Source organism: Rhinolophus ferrumequinum, chromosome 10, assembly GCF_004115265.2.
Source record: "Rhinolophus ferrumequinum isolate MPI-CBG mRhiFer1 chromosome 10, mRhiFer1_v1.p, whole genome shotgun sequence".
NCBI lineage: Eukaryota > Metazoa > Chordata > Mammalia > Chiroptera > Rhinolophidae > Rhinolophus > Rhinolophus ferrumequinum.
Window position 1 is genome coordinate 56,023,577 of NC_046293.1, and position 17,314 is coordinate 56,040,890.

The 17,314-nt window shown below is 46.0% G+C and overlaps 1 protein-coding gene and 1 pseudogene across 1 annotated transcript; both read right to left on the reverse strand.

The window, feature by feature from the left end:
* Window positions 1-1,774: 1,774 nt before the first annotated feature.
* LOC117028835 (retinol dehydrogenase 16-like) lies at window positions 1,775-4,643 on the reverse strand (annotated as a pseudogene).
* On the reverse strand, window positions 3,616-14,820 carry LOC117028451 (retinol dehydrogenase 16). The gene is made up of 5 exons (XM_033117035.1): window positions 13,468-14,820; window positions 11,242-11,556; window positions 6,470-6,728; window positions 5,451-5,614; window positions 3,616-4,911 (listed from the first exon to the last, which is right to left on the reverse strand). Exons 2-5 carry the CDS (start codon window positions 11,552-11,554, stop codon window positions 4,694-4,696), a joined length of 954 nt encoding a protein of 317 aa, XP_032972926.1. The 5' UTR covers window positions 11,555-11,556; window positions 13,468-14,820; the 3' UTR covers window positions 3,616-4,693.
* Window positions 14,821-17,314: the final 2,494 nt, after the last annotated feature.

The following is a 17,314-nucleotide window of genomic DNA, read 5'->3' on the forward strand; positions in this document are numbered from 1 at the left end:
CAACACCTCCTACACTGTATCTGGGAGGCATTTCTCAATTCTGCCTCCTGGGTGAGTGAACAGGGAAGTCTTGACAGGGAGATGATGTCAGATAATGTCATTGGAGAGGTGATCAAGCTCAGGAGTAACCCAGTTCTTGAGAAGACAGGTGAGATCCCGAGGTTGCCTCTGGATCTAGAAAAGGATTACTTGGAGTTGCCCCAGCACAGACCTGGGCCTGACTCGTCATCTCATGGGCTTCTCTACTGATTGCTGGCAGTATTCCCCTGGGCTCTTATTCCAACATCACAAAATGCAAGCCATGGAGTATGTCTGGAGGCTGCAGAACCACACAGAAGGTAATTTTCCTAGGCCTGAGAATGCCACCCAGTCTCAGAAGACAGGTCTCCCTGTGGAGTTGACACCTGAGGCCGATGGGTCAGCTTGGTGGTTGCCCTCTACACCTCCACCTCTGTTCACAGGTATCTTCAGTGGAGAGAGGCCTTCATCTCCTCCAGCTATTGCCATTCTGTGATAGGAAGAGATTGGCCAGAGCAAAAGCACACTCTGAAGAGGTAGACAGAGGCAGAGCAGAGGGGCTGAGACCCCTCCCAGTGTTGACACCCTCCCTTAAATGAGGATTCAGGGCCATGAGGCTCAGAGACTTGAGAGGCTACTCAAGGAGCAGAGCACATATATATGGTATTGGGTCCCTGTTCCACAGCATCAAACTGGTTCTTTCCTCCTAATATTGCCAGGCCCCAGGAGAATCCTGGGGCAGAAGTGAGGAGGCGGATAAACTACATGACACTAGAGACTGGAGAGCTCACTCCCTCCACCCTATTTTCCTCTTTATGAAACATCAACCCTCACATAGAACCCTAACTAGACCCCCAGAACACCCCAGTCTTGGGTCACAGGGCCTTGGCAGCCCTTGGGGAGCTCCAGTACACCACAGCATCCACCAGGAAGGTGGGCACATAGCTCATAGGGAGGTAGATAAGCTTGGCCTCCTAGCCAGGTGAGTATCAAGTGCTTTCCATGCATTCGTCACAAGAGTAGCAAATTGCATTTTATCAAAAAATTTTTGTTATTTTGATGTCTGTTCAAAATAAGAAAAGATCTTTATATACTTCCCCATCACTCCTCTCCAATTCACAGCTCTAATTTGGGAAGAAAATTTCACAGAATTCTCTCTCTGGCTTCAGTATCCTCTTTAACATAATGAGGGCTTCAGGTCCCCAGGTCTAACAAACCTAAACCTTTCTTTTTTTTAAAAAAAAAATTTTATTGGGGAATATTGGAGAACAGTGTGTTTCTCCAGGGCCCATCAGCTCCAAGTCGTTGTCCTTCAATCTAGTTGTGGAGGGCGCAGCTCAGCTCCAAGTCCAGTCATCGTTTTCAATTTTTAGTTGCAGGGGGCGCAGCCCACCATTCCATGAGGGAATTGAACCATCAACCTTGTTGTTGAGAGCTCGTGCTCTAGCCAACTGAGCCATCCGGCCACCCCTCCAGAAGCTCAGTGGCAGCTTGTTTTCTTCAATCTAGTTGTGGAGGGCGCAGCTCACTGGCCCATGTGGGAATTGAACTGGCAGCCCTGTTGTTCAGAGCTTGTGCTCTTACAAACTGAGCCACCTGGCCAACCCCTGCTAAACCCTTTCTTTAGGTTACAAATTGGCCACACAGAACCATAAGGATGGAGATAAATGTCCCCACTGTGTGAATGGGTCAGCCAGGAGAATAGACCTGAGATTGTAGGAGGCTCTAATGATGGACCCAGGCTTCCAGAAAATGGTTAGATTCTCTCCCCATAGTCCACAGCACACTCACTGGATGCCAGGAACTTCTCCCCATAGATCTCCTTGACCTCTGGGCTGGCCTGATCCCATCTCTCCTGAAAGCCCTGAGGAAACATCTCAGGGTGCTCATGTTGGTCTTGAAATAACAAGACTTGATGATAGCCACCTTCACCCCAAAGTAGGAGAGCTCTCTCCTGCACAGCAGACAGGCAAAGGGGTAAGGACTTCAGAGGACTTGGGAAACAAACAAAAATAATACAATCCCAAAAAAGACTGGAATACAATAAGCTTAAAAGCTTGGGGAATTATGAAGGGCAGCAGTCAAGGGGAGAAAATTTATGAAGATGGCATAGTCTTTGGATAGAGTTGAAATACTTTTCCATATATTTTATAATCATGAGCTTATTAGCTCTAAATCCTACCTATTCCACTGCAAAGCACCATTTAAATGCTGTCTCCTCCTATTTTCCTTCAAATCCTATCAATCTCCAGAATTTGCCCTCTTTACCTCCTCTGTACTCCTCAGTCACCTCCCTCCCCTCTCCTGCTCTAGTCAACCCCCTGGCTATCCGTTCTCTGAGGAGCATCTCTCTGCCTGTGGTTTCAGCTCCCCCATATTCAGAGCCATCCTCTACCCTCCAGCCAGTGGGTTCTCTAGAGGCTGATTTGACAAATTAGCTGCCCTGATTTAATCTGTTCCAAGGAGATCTGCTGCCAACACATGAAGGTCCACGGCCTATCCAGGGCCCACATCCCTCCATGAGTCCAGCATGTCCACTTTCCAGCATCCCTCCTGCCAGACCAGGCCTGGACGGTTATTCCTGAAGGAACCCTCAGCATAAGCAATCAATCATTACTCATCCTGGGCCTGGACTGACATTTCCATATCCAGGAAGCCTTCCTGTCTCACTTTGCCATGCTGCCAAGTTCAGTTCTTCAATTCTCAGCTCAGAACATTCCCCTCATTCCATTGGCTACCATGGCTACCATGGCTACCATGATCACAACCATTACAAGAGATGCGCACATAATTTCTGTATCTCTTGTCCCTTTCTCAACTGCCAGAGTTTTTAGTTTAAGGATAAAATCTTGTTATCCTCAAACATAATAATTGTGCACTCACATAAGTATCTATAGAATTTAGACAAAATGTTATACTTCCTGTTCAAGGGCTGCATGTAGCTGAATATTATAGGAATTAAGGACATGGCTCTGCAGCCAAGTTATCCAGATTCCAATTCTTCCACAGGCACTTTCTAACTGTGGGCCTTCCTCCAGGGCCTGGATAAGTTGAATCAAACTCTATAGGCCTAGGGACCATCTGGACATGCAAAAGATAAAAAGGAGCTTCCCAGTGACTACCTGGCACAAAGCAAGAGAGAGGAATCTGGAAGGAAGAGTCTCTGTGGTTGCATGAAATGGATGCCCTGAGTAAGGCTCCCTTGGAAGCACAGAAGTAAGAGTATGCAGGGGGGGTCTCTGTCCCAGTCCAATACCTGAGGGAGTCCGAGAAGGCCTCGACACCGTACTTGAAGATGCTGTAGCCCCCACCGTATATGGACACATGACCCAAGATGCTGGAGATGTTGACAATGTGGCCCTTTGCCTTCCTCATGAGGGACAGCAGACTCAGGGTCACCTCAATCACCCCTAACAGGTTCACGTCGAGTATCTTGATGAAATTTTGTTTGGTCAGCCACTCATTGGGTGTCCTGGGCACAGAGATGCCAGCGTTGTTCACCAGGCCCCAGAGTACTGGGCACACAATGGGGAGAGAATATTACTGTGCTGTGACCATACAATGAGGACATAGCTATGGTTCCAATTCACATTCCAATTAAGTTTATTTATTTATTGAGTCAACAATGTGCTACATGGTATAAGGAAAAAGAGTAGAGAAGAGGTAATAGGGACATGGTGGCTACGGAGTGTCATGGTTTGCAAACTCTTTGAGCTACTGGATGGCAGGGATGATACTTCTCATTTTTCTGTTCCTTGGTGCCTGGAACCCAACAGGCAAAAAAACCATCTTTGTTAAATGCATGCACAGAGTTTGAGACAATAGAGCAGTGTTCAGCAATACCTTATAGGAGAGAGACAAAGACAGGTAGAGAGAAATAGGTAAGAGACAGATGAAATTCAGGGAAAACTAAAGAAGAGGAAAAAAAGAAATAAGAAAAAGAAAAACCATGAATAATTACTTTCCACAGCCTGGTTGGGAAAGACACACTTGAAATCCCAAGATTGGGGTAATTAGAGAAAGGACTTCATTAGACATCAGGGGACAGTTTTGAAACAACCTGCTTCACTTCCAAGGCAATAGCTGCTAAGGAAGCCAAGTTCTCCCTGTGCTGAGAAATTCCAAAGTTCACCCAGCAGTGAATACCCAGGGCAGGCTTTGGGAGGAGGCGAGAAGGCCTCATGCCACACCCTAATGTAGACTGCACACTTGGCCCCAGAAAGTGTCACTGATTCCTTTCACCCTCCCAAAAGTCCACCCTCAGCCCATCACCCTACGTCCCCAGCCCAATCACCTTTCAGAGAAACTCTTTGAAAAAGACGGGGAGAAAAGATGCAACAAAGATTGTGATTCAGACCCATAGCCTCAAGTCAGAAGGCATAGGGTATTCGGTGAGCTGGAGACGGTGTCGGGGAGTCGGGTGGGGGGGAGGGCAGACAGAGTTTGACCCTGGATATATGGGAAAGAAAAGAAAGCCCTGCAATATTAGTCCATCCCCTGCTCAAAAACTTTCCTTAGCCTTAAAGAAATGCATATTCTTTAATTCAATTACTTAATTTTACTTAAAAAGCATTACTGAAAATATAGTGAAAAGACTCCACTTTACTTTTCTCCTGCTGATGCATCCCCTCCCTCACATACCCAGCTCTGCCCACGCATAAACCCCAGTCTTGGGTCACAGGGCCTTGGCGGGCCGTGGGGAACCCCAGGATATCATAGCGTCCACCAGGAAGGTGGGCATGTAGCTCAGGGGAAGATAGATGAACTTGGCGTCCCAGCCAGCTGAGTATCGGGTGCGAGGGTGGCAGGCGGTCAGGGCGTGCTCCATGCAGTCCGTCACCAAGGACAGATTCTGCGTACACTGTTTCTTCATCAATTCAATCATTTTCATGCCTGTCCAGAACGAGAAAGAATCCGGATATATTCCCACCTCGAGCCATTCCCACAATAAGATCAACTTAAAGAGTGAATTTCCAGAATTCCTGACTCCCCTAAACTAAACGCACCCAAATTCCTTAGAAAATGCCCCAACTGCTACCCCGGAGCAACAGTTGCGCACTAACTGCCTTAGGCTCTGTTCCCGAGACTATCAGAACGTTACGCTGGAGGTCTCTACAAACACTGCGAATCTAAGAGCTGGAAACCAGATGCTCTAACGCCAGCTGGCCTAGAGTCCTCGGGTGTCTTTTCTCGCTGGCTTTAATCCCCTCCTCAACATAATGAGGGCTTCAGATGAGACAGTGGTGCCAGGTCTAAGAAGCCTGGATCCTTTCCTTAGGTTACCAGTTGACCACGCAACCATGTGGGTGGATGTAAAGGTCCCCTCCAGGTCAGGGCCTTGGAGGATGGACGTGAGAATGTAAGAGGTTCTAATGATGGACCCGTTTCCAGGAAATAGTTGGCTTCTTTCCCCAAGACCACAAAGCACTCACTGGATACCAGGAACTTCTCCCCATAGACCTCCTTGACCTCTGGGCTGGCCCGATCCCATATCTCCCGGAAAGTCCTAGATATCATCTCAGCATCGGTCACAGCAGTCTTGAAGTAACCGGGCTCGATGATAGCCACCTTCACGCCAAAATGGGAGATCTCTCTCCTGCCAGGCACACAGGCAGAAGGGCAAGGACGTCAGAGGACTTGCAAAACAAAACGCAAAACACGTGAAAAAACAGTAAGACACCAATATACGATGGCGGTGGGAAAATGTCAGGGGAGATGTGAAATGCAGATGCCAGGGGGTGAAAACTTATGATGACAGAATTCCCTCTCTATAGAGTTTGAGTGTTTTTCCAAATATCTCACGTACATGTGCCCATAGCTCTAAATCCTACCACTTGTGCTTCAAGGCATGCCCAAATCGTATCTCGTATGATTGTCACTCTCCGTGCATCAACAGGCTGTGCCAATTACATCTTTCCCATAGGCCTCAGTCCCCTCCCTCTACGTTCCCACCCGCTCCACCTCCAGCCATCTGTCCTCTAAGGGGCATCTCTCCGCCTGCAGTTTCAGCTCCTCCACACCACAACCACCCTCTGCCCTACAGCCAGTGCAGTCTCTACTGCGGCTGTGATGAAGAAGCTCCCCTGAATAAAATGCTTCCCTGGGGTTACACTGCCAACAGAGCTCCCGAACCCGATTATCGTGGCAGTTACACGCGTACACGTGAATGGGCTGTGCAGCCAAATTAGATCGGTTACAATTCTGTCTCTGACTTATTCTAACTGGGCTTTTCTCCAGTGCCAAGAGGTGGAATGAAACTCTGTTGACCTGGGGCCCATCCAGACACCCAAGGATAAAGAGGAGCTTCCCAGTGAATTTCTGGCACAAAACAAGAGAAAAGGATGTGCAAGGAAGAGCCTCTGAGGCTGTATGAAATGGACACCCAGGAAAAGGCTCCCCTGGAAGTGCAGAGGCAGGTGTATGGAGGGAGGGTCTCTGTTCCGGTCCATACCTGAGGGAGTCCGAGAAGGCCTCGACGCCGTACTTGGAGATGCAGTAGCCCCCACCATACAAGGACACACGACCCAAGACGCTGGCAACGTTGACCACACGGCCCCTCGCCTTCCTCACAAGGGGCAGCAGACTCAGGGTCACCTCAATCACCCCTAGCAGGTTCACGTTGAGTATCTTCATGAAGTCCTGTTTGGTCAGCCACTCATTGGGTGCCGTGGGCACAGAGATGCCAGCGTTGTTCACCAGGCCCCAGAGTCCTGGGCACATGTGGGGAGAGAGCAATACTGTGCTGTGACCTTGTAGTGAGGACACAGCTATGATTCCTGTTCACCTTCCAACTGAATGAGCGCAGTATGGGGGAGGTGGACGGGGAGTGGGTAGAACAGATAACATACGGTCTGAAGGGTTTGGGGGAGTGCAGGCCCTGTAAACTCTGGGTGAAAAATGATGACTTCCTCCTGATTTTTTTCTTTGAGACTCAGCCCTGTGCCTGCAAGACAGAGGGCAATCATCCAGATTTGATGAGGCAGCAATAATGTTGAGATCTAGGGAGTCCACAGTGTGGATCAAGGAGAGTCATGTTTGGATCTTCACACATTAATGTTGTCCTTGCAGACATTTTACATTCGTCATCATTTCCCGATTTATGAACTTGCTTCCTTAGTGAGTGCTTCATAACTATCGATGAGGGAAAGAGAGAGGCACAACGAGAGAGAGAATGAGGAAGGAAGACAACGAGAGGAAGTCAAGCACAATAAATAAAACACAAAAGGACAAAAGATGGTGCATATCTGGCAACCCTTTGGGTGGGTAAAAGAGACCTGAAATTCCAGATGTGGGGGAACATGCATAACTGGCCTGCGATTGAGCTCAGGGCACTAGCCTTGACACACCCGGCTGCAATATGGAGCATTGTTCCTGCAGGAACCTCGGAGAATTCCAAGGGCAGACTTTGAGGGGGACCCAAAACTGCCTCTCCCCACCTTAGGGCATAGACTTCGCCCTCAGTCCCTGACAATGCCACCCTCTCCTCCCACCTGCACAGGAAGCCACTCTCCCCCCGCCACCTTCCTGGGCTCACCGCACCCAAATTCATGGACATTTCTCTGCAAAACACAAAGACAAAGTCTCAAGCACATAAAGTATTATTACCCACCACAGACCTCAGGGCTGCAGGAGCAGGGATTATGAGGACACGGGGCAAGGGCTGTCAATGGGGACTCCGGAAGTACTGACCCAGAGAGTTGAGTCCCTGGCCCGCTCAGACATGCCCTGACCTTATAGGAATCATATTCTCCCACCACATATGCGTATTTTTCTTCTAAGAACCCAATCAATGCACATAGCTATAGAATAGAGATTTGAGTAAAAGGAAGTTTCCGAAGACATCATTTCTGTTGATTGTGATGAAGAATATGTAGGAAACAATTTCATATTATACCATTAGGTACTGTTTAGGAAGTAATGCTATTCATAAAGAGAGAATATTCTCAATCATTAAAAATGAACACTTTCGTTTCCTTTCAGATCAGGAACAAGACAAGGATGTTCACTTTCAACCCCTCCATTCAACACTGTATTGAAAGTCCTAGCCACTGAATTAGACAAGAGAAAGAAATAAAAGGCATCGAAATTGGAAAGGAAGAAGTAAAACTGTCATTATTTGCAGATGACATGATACTATATGTACACAACCCTAAAGAGTCCACCAATAAATGATTAGAACTGATAAATGAATTCAGTACAGTAGCAGGATATCAAATTAATATTGAGAAATTGATGGCATTTTTATACACCAATAGTGTACTATTAGAAAGAGTAATTAACAAAACAGTCTTATTTACAATTGCATCAAAAAATAAAATACCTAGGAATAAATTTAACCAAGGAGGTAAAAGACCTGTACTGAGAAAATTATAAGACACTGAAGAAAGAAATTAAAGAAGATACAAATAAATGGAAGCACATACCATGCTCATGGATAGGAAGAATTAACATAGTTAAAATATCCATACTGCCCAAAGCAACCTAGAGATTCAATGCAATCCCTATCAAAATACCAATGGCATTTTTCACACAACTAGAGCACACATTATCCTACAATTTGTATGGAACCACAAGAGACCCAGAAGAGCCAAAGCAATCTTGAAAAGAAGAACAAAGTTGTAAGTATAAGTATAATGCTACCTGATATCAAACTATACAACAAGGCTATAGTAATCAAAACAGCATGGTACTGACATTAAAACAGACACATAGATCAATGGAACAGAATAGAGAGCACAGAAACAATCCTATGGTTATGTAGTCAATTAATCTATTGCAAAGGAGGCAAGAACATACAATGGGGGTAAAGACAGTCTCTTCATTAAATGGTGTTGGGAAACTAGACAGACACATAAAACAATGAAACTAGATCATTTTCTTATACCATGTACAAGGAAACATCAAAAGTGGTTAAAGACTTAAATGTAAGACCCAAAACCATAAAACTCCAAAAAAATATATATAGAGACAGTAAACTCTCTGACTTGGCTTTTAGTAATATATATATGATATGTCTCTTCAGTTAAGGTAAACAAGAGAAAAAAATAAACAAATAGGATTACATCAAACTAAAAAGCTTTTGCACCGCAAAAAAAAAACATCAACAAAACAAAAGACAAGCTACTGAATGGGAGAAGATATTCACCAATGATACATCTGATAAGGGGTCAATATCCAAAACATAATGAACTCACACAACTTAACACCAAAAAGACAATCCAATTTTTAAAAATGGGCAGAGGACCTGAACAGACATTTCTTCAAAGAGAACATACAGGTGTCCAATAAGCATATGACAAAATGGTTAAAATCACTAATCATCAGAGGAATGCAAATTACAACCACAATAAAATATCACCTCACACTTGTCAGGATAGCTATCATGAAAAAAATCAACAAACATGGGGTGGTCAGTTAGCTCAGTTGGTTGAGCGCGGTGCTGATAACACCAATGTTGCCGGTTCGATCCCCCCGTGGGCCACAGTGAGCTGCGCCCTCCTTAAAAAAAAATAAAAAATCCAACAATCAGTGGGGAACTGCGTCCAAGCTCTCCTCTGTATTAAATTAAAAAAATATTTTAAGAAAATAAATAAACAAGTGTTGGCAATGATGTGCAGAAAAAGGAACCCTTGTGCACTGTTGGTGGGATTGATTGTATATTGGTGTGGTCACTGTGGAAAAAGTATGGAGTTTCCTCAAAGAATTAAAAATAGAACTACCTCACAACACGGCAATTCCACTTCTGGGTATTTGTCCGAACAAATCCAAAACACTAATTGGAAAAGATATATGCATACCTATATTCATTGCAGTATTATTCACAAGAGCTAAGAAATGGAAGCAACCTAAGTGTCCTTAGACGATTGGATAAAGAAGCTGTCACACACACACACACACACACTCACACAAAAATGAAATATTACTTGGCCATAAAAAAGAATGAAATCCAATCATTTGCAACAACATGGATGGACCCAGAGAGTATTTTGCTAAGTGAAACACTCAAACAGGGAAAGACAAATACCATATGATTTCACTTATATGTGGAATCTAAAAGACAAAATAAACAAATGAACAAAACAGAAACAAACTCATAGACACACAGAATAAACTGATGGTTGGCAGGCGGGAGGAGGGTTGGGAGGCTAGGTGAAAAAGGTGAAGAGCTTAAGAAGTACAAATTGACAGTTACAAAATAGTCACAGGAATGTAAAGTATATCACAGGAAATATAGTTATTAATATTGTAATAATTATGTATGGTGTCAGGGGGTACTAGACTTATCGGGGGAATCACTTCATAAGTTATATAAATATCTTATCACTACGCTGTACACCTAAAACTAATATAATATTTAATATAAACTGTAATTGAAAAATTAAATTTTTTTTAAAATTATCGTTTTTGAAGAAATTTTCATTATGTTGTATAATTCCTCACCTTCTTTTAATGCAAAGAAAAGGATACAAATTATGTTCAAAATATAATACCATATGTATATATGTTAACAGCACTTATCTCTAGGTAGTAAAATTATGGGTGAGTTTTCTCTATCCCTGTGCTTTTCTCTATTTTTCACATTGCTCATGTTTTGCATTTATTCTTAGACAAAGGCAATTGATGTTTTTATTCTTTTCCCATCATAAAGCAGGCACAACTGCAGTAAAAGAAAGAGAGAGGAAGTGACCCCGCACTAGTTCTCTGACCTTCCTTTGGCAAGTCCTACAAGTTCAGGGTCCTCACCTGAACATGGGTGATATCAGCTCCCTGGTCAGACAATTATGGGACACCAGCAAGAACATGTTAACGTGCTGAGAACAGGAGCCCGGCTCCAGCGCTGCCACCAGCCAGCCATGTAAGTCTTCAGGCCAGTGCCCCCTTCTCTAACCCTCCTCCAGACTGTGGGCCCTGATCGCCCCCTGGCACTCAGCATCTAGAACTCCAGAACCTCTGCTGAGAGAGGAGAGGAAGCCATAGACAGGAAAATGCAGACAAAGGCAAATCCTTGTCAGGGCAAACTCTCCCCGAAACTGCAGAGATCCAAGGTCAGGAGGTGGAGGGCAGTGGAAGGAGAAGAGGCTTGGCTGGTAAGCTGGGTGAGGTGCAGAAAGCTAGCATGACTTCAAGCCCTGGCAAACACATTGGGATTCTTCCCCAGAGAGCGGACAAAGGGCCTCTCCTTCACTGACAGGGAAGAAACAGAGTGAGAAACCTGCATTGTACCTCTGTCCCCCACACGCTCCTTCACCCACTGGGTGGCCACAGCGATGCTGTCTGTCTTGGTGACGTCCAGGATCACCGTCTCCAGCCTGTCCGATGTCTGGTTCCTTAGCAGCTCAGCTCCCTTCTCCGTCAGACACGCAGCCAGCACCCTCAAGCCTCGCAGGTCCAGCTGCCTGGCCAGCACGTTCCCGAAGCCTGAGTCACAGCCCGTGATGAAGACGTACTTGTCTCGGAGGTTGCTCACCACCTGCCTCTCCCGGTACCAGCGCATAAGGTAGTACAGGCCCACGAAGGCCGCCAGGTACAGCCACATGGCTTTGCAGGGGACAGGCAGGCAGGCAGAGGAGAAACAAGAATGTGGTCAGTGTTCAGACAGCAGAACCTAAGAACACACTGGGTGGGAGTTACCACACCAACCTCCAGACTCTCTGGCATGGAGTCCTCTGGTTTTTCCTGTTCACTGTGCTTTGTTTTATTGATTCTGGCCCCAACTTGTATGCTTTTGGGTACACTTACACCATTTCTATTAGATGGTATTGCATTTCTTTTGACCTGAAGATAATTTTCCCAACCACTTTTTCATGGTTTTCCCACTCCTCCCTGTTTCCCTCTAGCCACCTTTCCCCCCTTCACTTTCCCCCCAATATGGAGGCCCCTGTGTCCATGATCTCATGGTTCAGAGCTGTCTTCTTACCTTTTTCCTGCTCAAGTTCCGGACCCTGGCCTCCCTGACCTCCTGGAGATTCTCACAAAGTGGATACACTTTGAATCAAGACACATGTGGGTTCAAAACCCATCTGTGCTCCAAGTACTCTGTGACCTTGGCAGCTGGCTTAGTCTCTGAGGCTTGGTTTCCCTAAATGGCTCAGCACAGAATTCATTCCTTAGTAAAGTAAGTTGTGTCACTTTCTAGAATTAGAAGAAGTTAAAAGAGTAGGAACACCCTGCTGATACAGTAACTCTCAGTGGCAGAAGAGTGACAACAGGGGATGTCTGACCAGAGACAACAGGGGATGTCTGACCTCAGGCAAAGAAAATGGAGAAGAAGGGAATGGGGTGGACACAATAGTGAAACTTCTCCTAGTGGCTGGGTGGATGGAATGGAAAAACTTAGGCAAATTGGGACTAAGAGTTGTGACCTTCTCACTCCATGAATATGCCCTGTCCCCAACGCTGTGTGCCCAGGTACATGGTCCTCTGGCCCTCCTGTGCTGAGGCCCTCCGGCTACACATAGAGAATCCAGACAGATACAACTCCAAAGGCTAAGGACCGATTTGAACGGGTCCTTACCTTAGCCATCAGGGAGGGCTGTAAATCCCTGTCACTGGAAAGGTCTCAGCTCAGTTTGTATCAGGGTGATGATGGGCAGCTGGAGGGAGCCCCCTCAGAAAACTAAAGAAAGAACTAGAGACTGAAGCCCACAATAGCTATTCCTGAGGGCCATCAGGGTGAAGTGGAGGAAAGCATTTCATAAAAGGAACAGCGAGTGGAACACAGCTGGGAGTGGGGCAGGGACAGAAGAAGCCAGTTTCAAGTTCTGTGTGTCCCCCTCACTGTCTACCCTTATCACAGTTCTGACTGGTAAGTAGGAAAGAGAAGAGGCACTGGGACAGGGAAGGGCAGTTTTCCCCACAGAAATCAGACTCAAATGCCCCGGACATATGCCAGCAAACAGAAAAGACAGGGCACAGATTCATCTTCTGTGTATAACCTTTATCTGCAGGTACTTGACTAACGTCTTGAGAGTGTTTGTCTCTCAATTTGTGAGGTGGCAGCAGCATGGTACAGGCTGATCCTGCACAAACCAGCCTGTCCCAGATTCTTGTGGTGACTGCCAGCGCCCTCCCACAAGAACTTGCCAAAGTGGGGAGGAAGAAGGCAAGGAGGAAGGAAGGAGCCCTGGAAACTCTCAGAAGGCCAAGGTGACATTGAAACGTTAACCAGACACCAAACCCTGCTATCGGACAAGGTCATGGTGTGTTTTTTTTTTTACTGGGAAGGAACCGGAAATTTTCTTTCTCAGTGACCACATTCCTTCTAAATTCCCAAGGGTCATGAAGCAGAGATCCCCCAGCTCTCGATCCTGCTGCTTCACTCCTGTGAGCCCTGAAAGTAATATGACTGCTTGGGGAGGTGCCAGGAGCTCCAGAGCCGTTGGAGGTGGGAACAATCACAAGGTGTCCAGGAAAGTAGTAAGAGAGAAAGGGAACCCGGGTGACACTCACCTGGGAGTTACAGGGACTAGAATGAGAAATCCTTCAGGGACACCCGAGGGTGGAGTCTCACCGTGAATCTCTGCAGCGAGATCCTTCACAAGAAGTGCTAGGCAGAGGCAGTGTGGTCAGGGTCCAGGGCAACGCCCTGAGCAATGTAGGCAAGTGGAACAGAGAATTGCGCCCCCTGGCGGCCCCCACGGAGTCTCAGCGAGGACTTCTGTCAAGAGTCAGGGCGTCCACCACCTACCTATTCCCGGTTCTATACCTTGTATGAGTCTTGAAAAGGAGGAGGCTTAGAAAACAAAAAGCAGTGCTGGAAATGGCAGAGAGTGAGGGTTCGTCGTGCAAGCTTGTTTCCAATCCTACAGGCCCCCAGCCCTACTACCTGGTGTGTGGATCCAAAAAAGTTAAGATACACTCCTGCCTGCAGATGTGAAGGTCCAGAGTATGCAGAGGATGACAGTTGTGGGTGGGGAGTCGGAGTCATTGACCTAGTACTTCTCAAAAAGGCTAGGACCACAAAGGGAAAGAGTGAGGGCAGCATCCTTGTGGCACCCTGTGGACTCTCATGGCCTGGATCGCAGCCCCTGACAGGTCCAGCCATCCAAGGAGGGAGCCTGGAAGGAGGATGGATGGGGCTTTGTTGAAGGTCTAGCGTGAGGACTTGGGCTGGTTTGCACTGGACTTTTTTGCACCGCCATTGTTGTTCCACCTTGTCAAATAGACATCCTGGAGTCAGAACACACCCTTTGGTGCATGGCACCCATCTTGGGGCAGCGTTGTCCCCCACGTAGAGCCCACCATTGAGGGATAAAGCTTTGTAACCTTGCAGTTCTCTGACATCCTGGAGAGGACTTGTGGGGCGAGTCTAAGCCTTCTGAACTCATACACTTGAAGCTATAAAGTGAATCAATGATTCTTCATTTTATTCAGTTTGTTTGGTATGTCTGGCTGTGTGTGTGCGTGTGTGTGTAATATTAAACATGAAGCTCTTGCTTGGCATTTGAGTGGGAGACATGCATTGACATTGAGTAGGCTGAGACCAAAGCATTGAAGGACTCAGAGATCGTTGAGGGTCCTCCCAGTCACCTTCGTATCTTCAGAAGTCTTGTGTCTCACTCTAAGCCCTCACTACAGGCTTGAGGATGAATGGCACCGCAATATCTCACTTCACTCTCTCTTATCACGAAGAACAGTGATATTGTTCTGCAGCATAAGTTTCCCCTAAAGGCTCCATGTCCTCGATTTTAAACTAAAGGAGGAAAACTAGGACACGTGGCAATTTGTACTCAGCTCAGGAATCTGCATCACTTTGTACAAAGGCTCTCTCTGTGAGTCCGCCACACTCAGAATATCATCACAATAGTGGAGACAGTGAGAGTTGGGGACTCAGGAAACACTGGAAAATTAAGGGGATTCCTGCCCAGCACATAGTAGGTGCTCATTAAAGGTTAGCTGAAAATGATCCCAGGATTCAGAAGGGACTCTAACTCTCCTCCACTGGAGGGGTGTGAGGTGGGGATCTGGGCTTGGGAAAATGGGAGATGACAGAGAATGGAGGTGGTGACTCTAAAGAAGGGGACTCATAGAAGTTACTGGTGGGGAAAGAGGAGGCTTGATGTCCCTGAGGGAAGGGTCTGGTCCCTGCCCAGGCCTTGGCGACCTCTACTTATTTGTCTTCTATCTAATCCTGTGTCCCCCAGTTACTTGATAAATCTTGGAAAGAAAACACTTGCCCCTCACATCTGTGAAAGAAAGTAGAGGCAATGATGATGCAACTTCTCTCTCAAATCCTTGTCAGGTCACTTTGTTCATCCCCTGACCTCCACTAAGGCACTGGAATCTTCTTCCTTTAGACCCACATCCTTGCCTCTCTGAGACAGAGTCAACTCACTGGGCACATATAAACTTTTAACTTGTATTTTAAGGCAAAGACAATCAAGATAAATTCATGGCGTCAAGACAAAGCAAAATCTGGTTCTATGCCCGCCAAACTTGAAAACAAATGAATTCCATGTCATCAGCTCTTTTGAATTCTCTACTTCTAGTTGAGTCTATGTATTAGGGGCATGAGAAAGAAAGGATTTCCCCCAAGGTAGATGTACCTCCACTGTCCTGAAGTGTCCTGAAGGAGAAGGCAGCAGCGTCTTTCCATGGAGAAAGCTGCTGGCATGGGACACCAATTACCTGGAAGTAAAATGATCAAGGGCCCCAGGGCTAATAATGTAACTACTGAGAGAATTGTGTTGTGGACATCAGATACTTGGAATGTAAATGCAAAGAAAAAGCAAAAAATTAATTCTCCTTAGTGCAATAAAGAAAAAAGACTACCCACACCCTTTTCTTAGAGCACATACGTACTTTAGAACACTTGCCATTGTGGATGCTTTCTCTGCTCTTTGAGAAGTAAGTCAGTACCAGGGTTCCACTGGGAAGCCTCCACTGTGCTGCAAGCAGGCCCTGCTTCTCCTCAGCGACCAGGCAAATGGTGGGAGTCAAGGACTGAGGGAGCAACCCCCCGCCCCTGTGTCAGGCCTTTTCCCCTCAACTCCCAGGACCAGGCACTTGGAGGTGATGAGATGAGCCTGAAGGACCTAAAGAATGTGGTGACAGTGGGAGAAAGGGACTCTGAAGCCAGTGACACTGACTAATTGGGTGAGCCATGGCAAGGAAGACCAGGAGTCAAAGTGATGGCAGAGTCTATGATCATCGCGACCCTGAGACAGAGTCCCAGCCTCATCATTGCACCCCCAGACAGTTGTGTCCCCTTCTGTCTGCCACCACCTACTTCAGACCCAGAACATGCACTGAGGGGTAAAAACGGGCTGGTGAGGAAGGTCAGACTGGCTGAGCAGAGCACTGTATTGACACGGTGGCTACAGGAGTCTGGAACTGAGCAAGGAGCTGAATGACCCATGGAGGAGAGGAATCCTCTCCCAGTTGGTTATAAAAGAAGCCCACTGCTTCTCTTGGAGGGGATCTCAGGTATTGAGCAAAATACTGAAGGTGGTGAGAAAAAAAACAGCCGATGACTGACTGAGGAGGCAGAGAGAAAATTGAGACCAAGCTAAGAACTACTTTCTCCACAGCTTTTCATGTAGACTAGTATTCGGCGTCTAAAAATTCTCTAAAGGAAATTATATATTTAAAAAATTTTTTTCTTATTCTTCTTGAGAGCTAATATGCTTTTTACCAAGTCTCAGGATAAAGTTTATTGCAAGGACAAAGATACTGTTAATATAAATACTACTGTTTTCAGCCAGGTCCCATTCCCCTCTCCTCGAAAAAAAAAAAATCAGTTTCTCTTTCTTTGGGGGGAAGTGGGGACAGTCTATCTGCATAAAGTAATGTGTGTCATTTATGTTTTAGAGTACAACTTTTTCTAATTAAGGAAGACAACATGCCCTCGACCTATCATGACAATCTGTAACAATCATGACAAGATTTTAAGAATTTCTTGATACCTTTTTTTTCACCTTGGAATTTTCTTAATTTTCGTGGATTTCTCAAGGAATCTTTATTCTTCCTATTAGTCAGGTGTAGGATATTACCCTCTTTTTTTAGCCTTCTCTCTCTTTTTCCATCTGGTCACCAACCATTTCTACTTTGGTGGCTTTGTACTTAGAGAAAGGATACATGATCTTGACTACTCATCCTCTGCCACTCTAGGTCCTTTGCTGATGTCTCACAAACTATTTCCTCATCTTATTTACCGCAGCAAATCCCTCGTCATTTGATGAGATTATGCTCAGGTTCCTCTAATCCCTACTGTATTGTTTTCTATTGTTGCATTAATAAAACCATCACAAATTTACTGGCTTCAGGCCACACCTTTATTATCTTACAGTCTTATTGG

What these genes read in the sequence shown, in the direction of transcription:
- LOC117028451 (XM_033117035.1), bottom strand. Translation starts at nt 11,554, where the DNA reads ATGTGGCTGTACCTGGCGGCCTTCGTGGGCCTGTACTACCTTATGCGC. An exon ending in GGAGCGTGTGGGGGACAGAG is followed by an intron (nt 6,729 to 11,241) that starts GTACAATGCAGG and finishes ACATGTGCCCAG; the next exon opens with GACTCTGGGGCCTGGTGAAC. An exon ending in GGAGAAGTTCCTGGTATCCA is followed by an intron (nt 4,912 to 5,450) that starts GTGAGTGCTTTG and finishes CGTTCTGGACAG; the next exon opens with GCATGAAAATGATTGAATTG.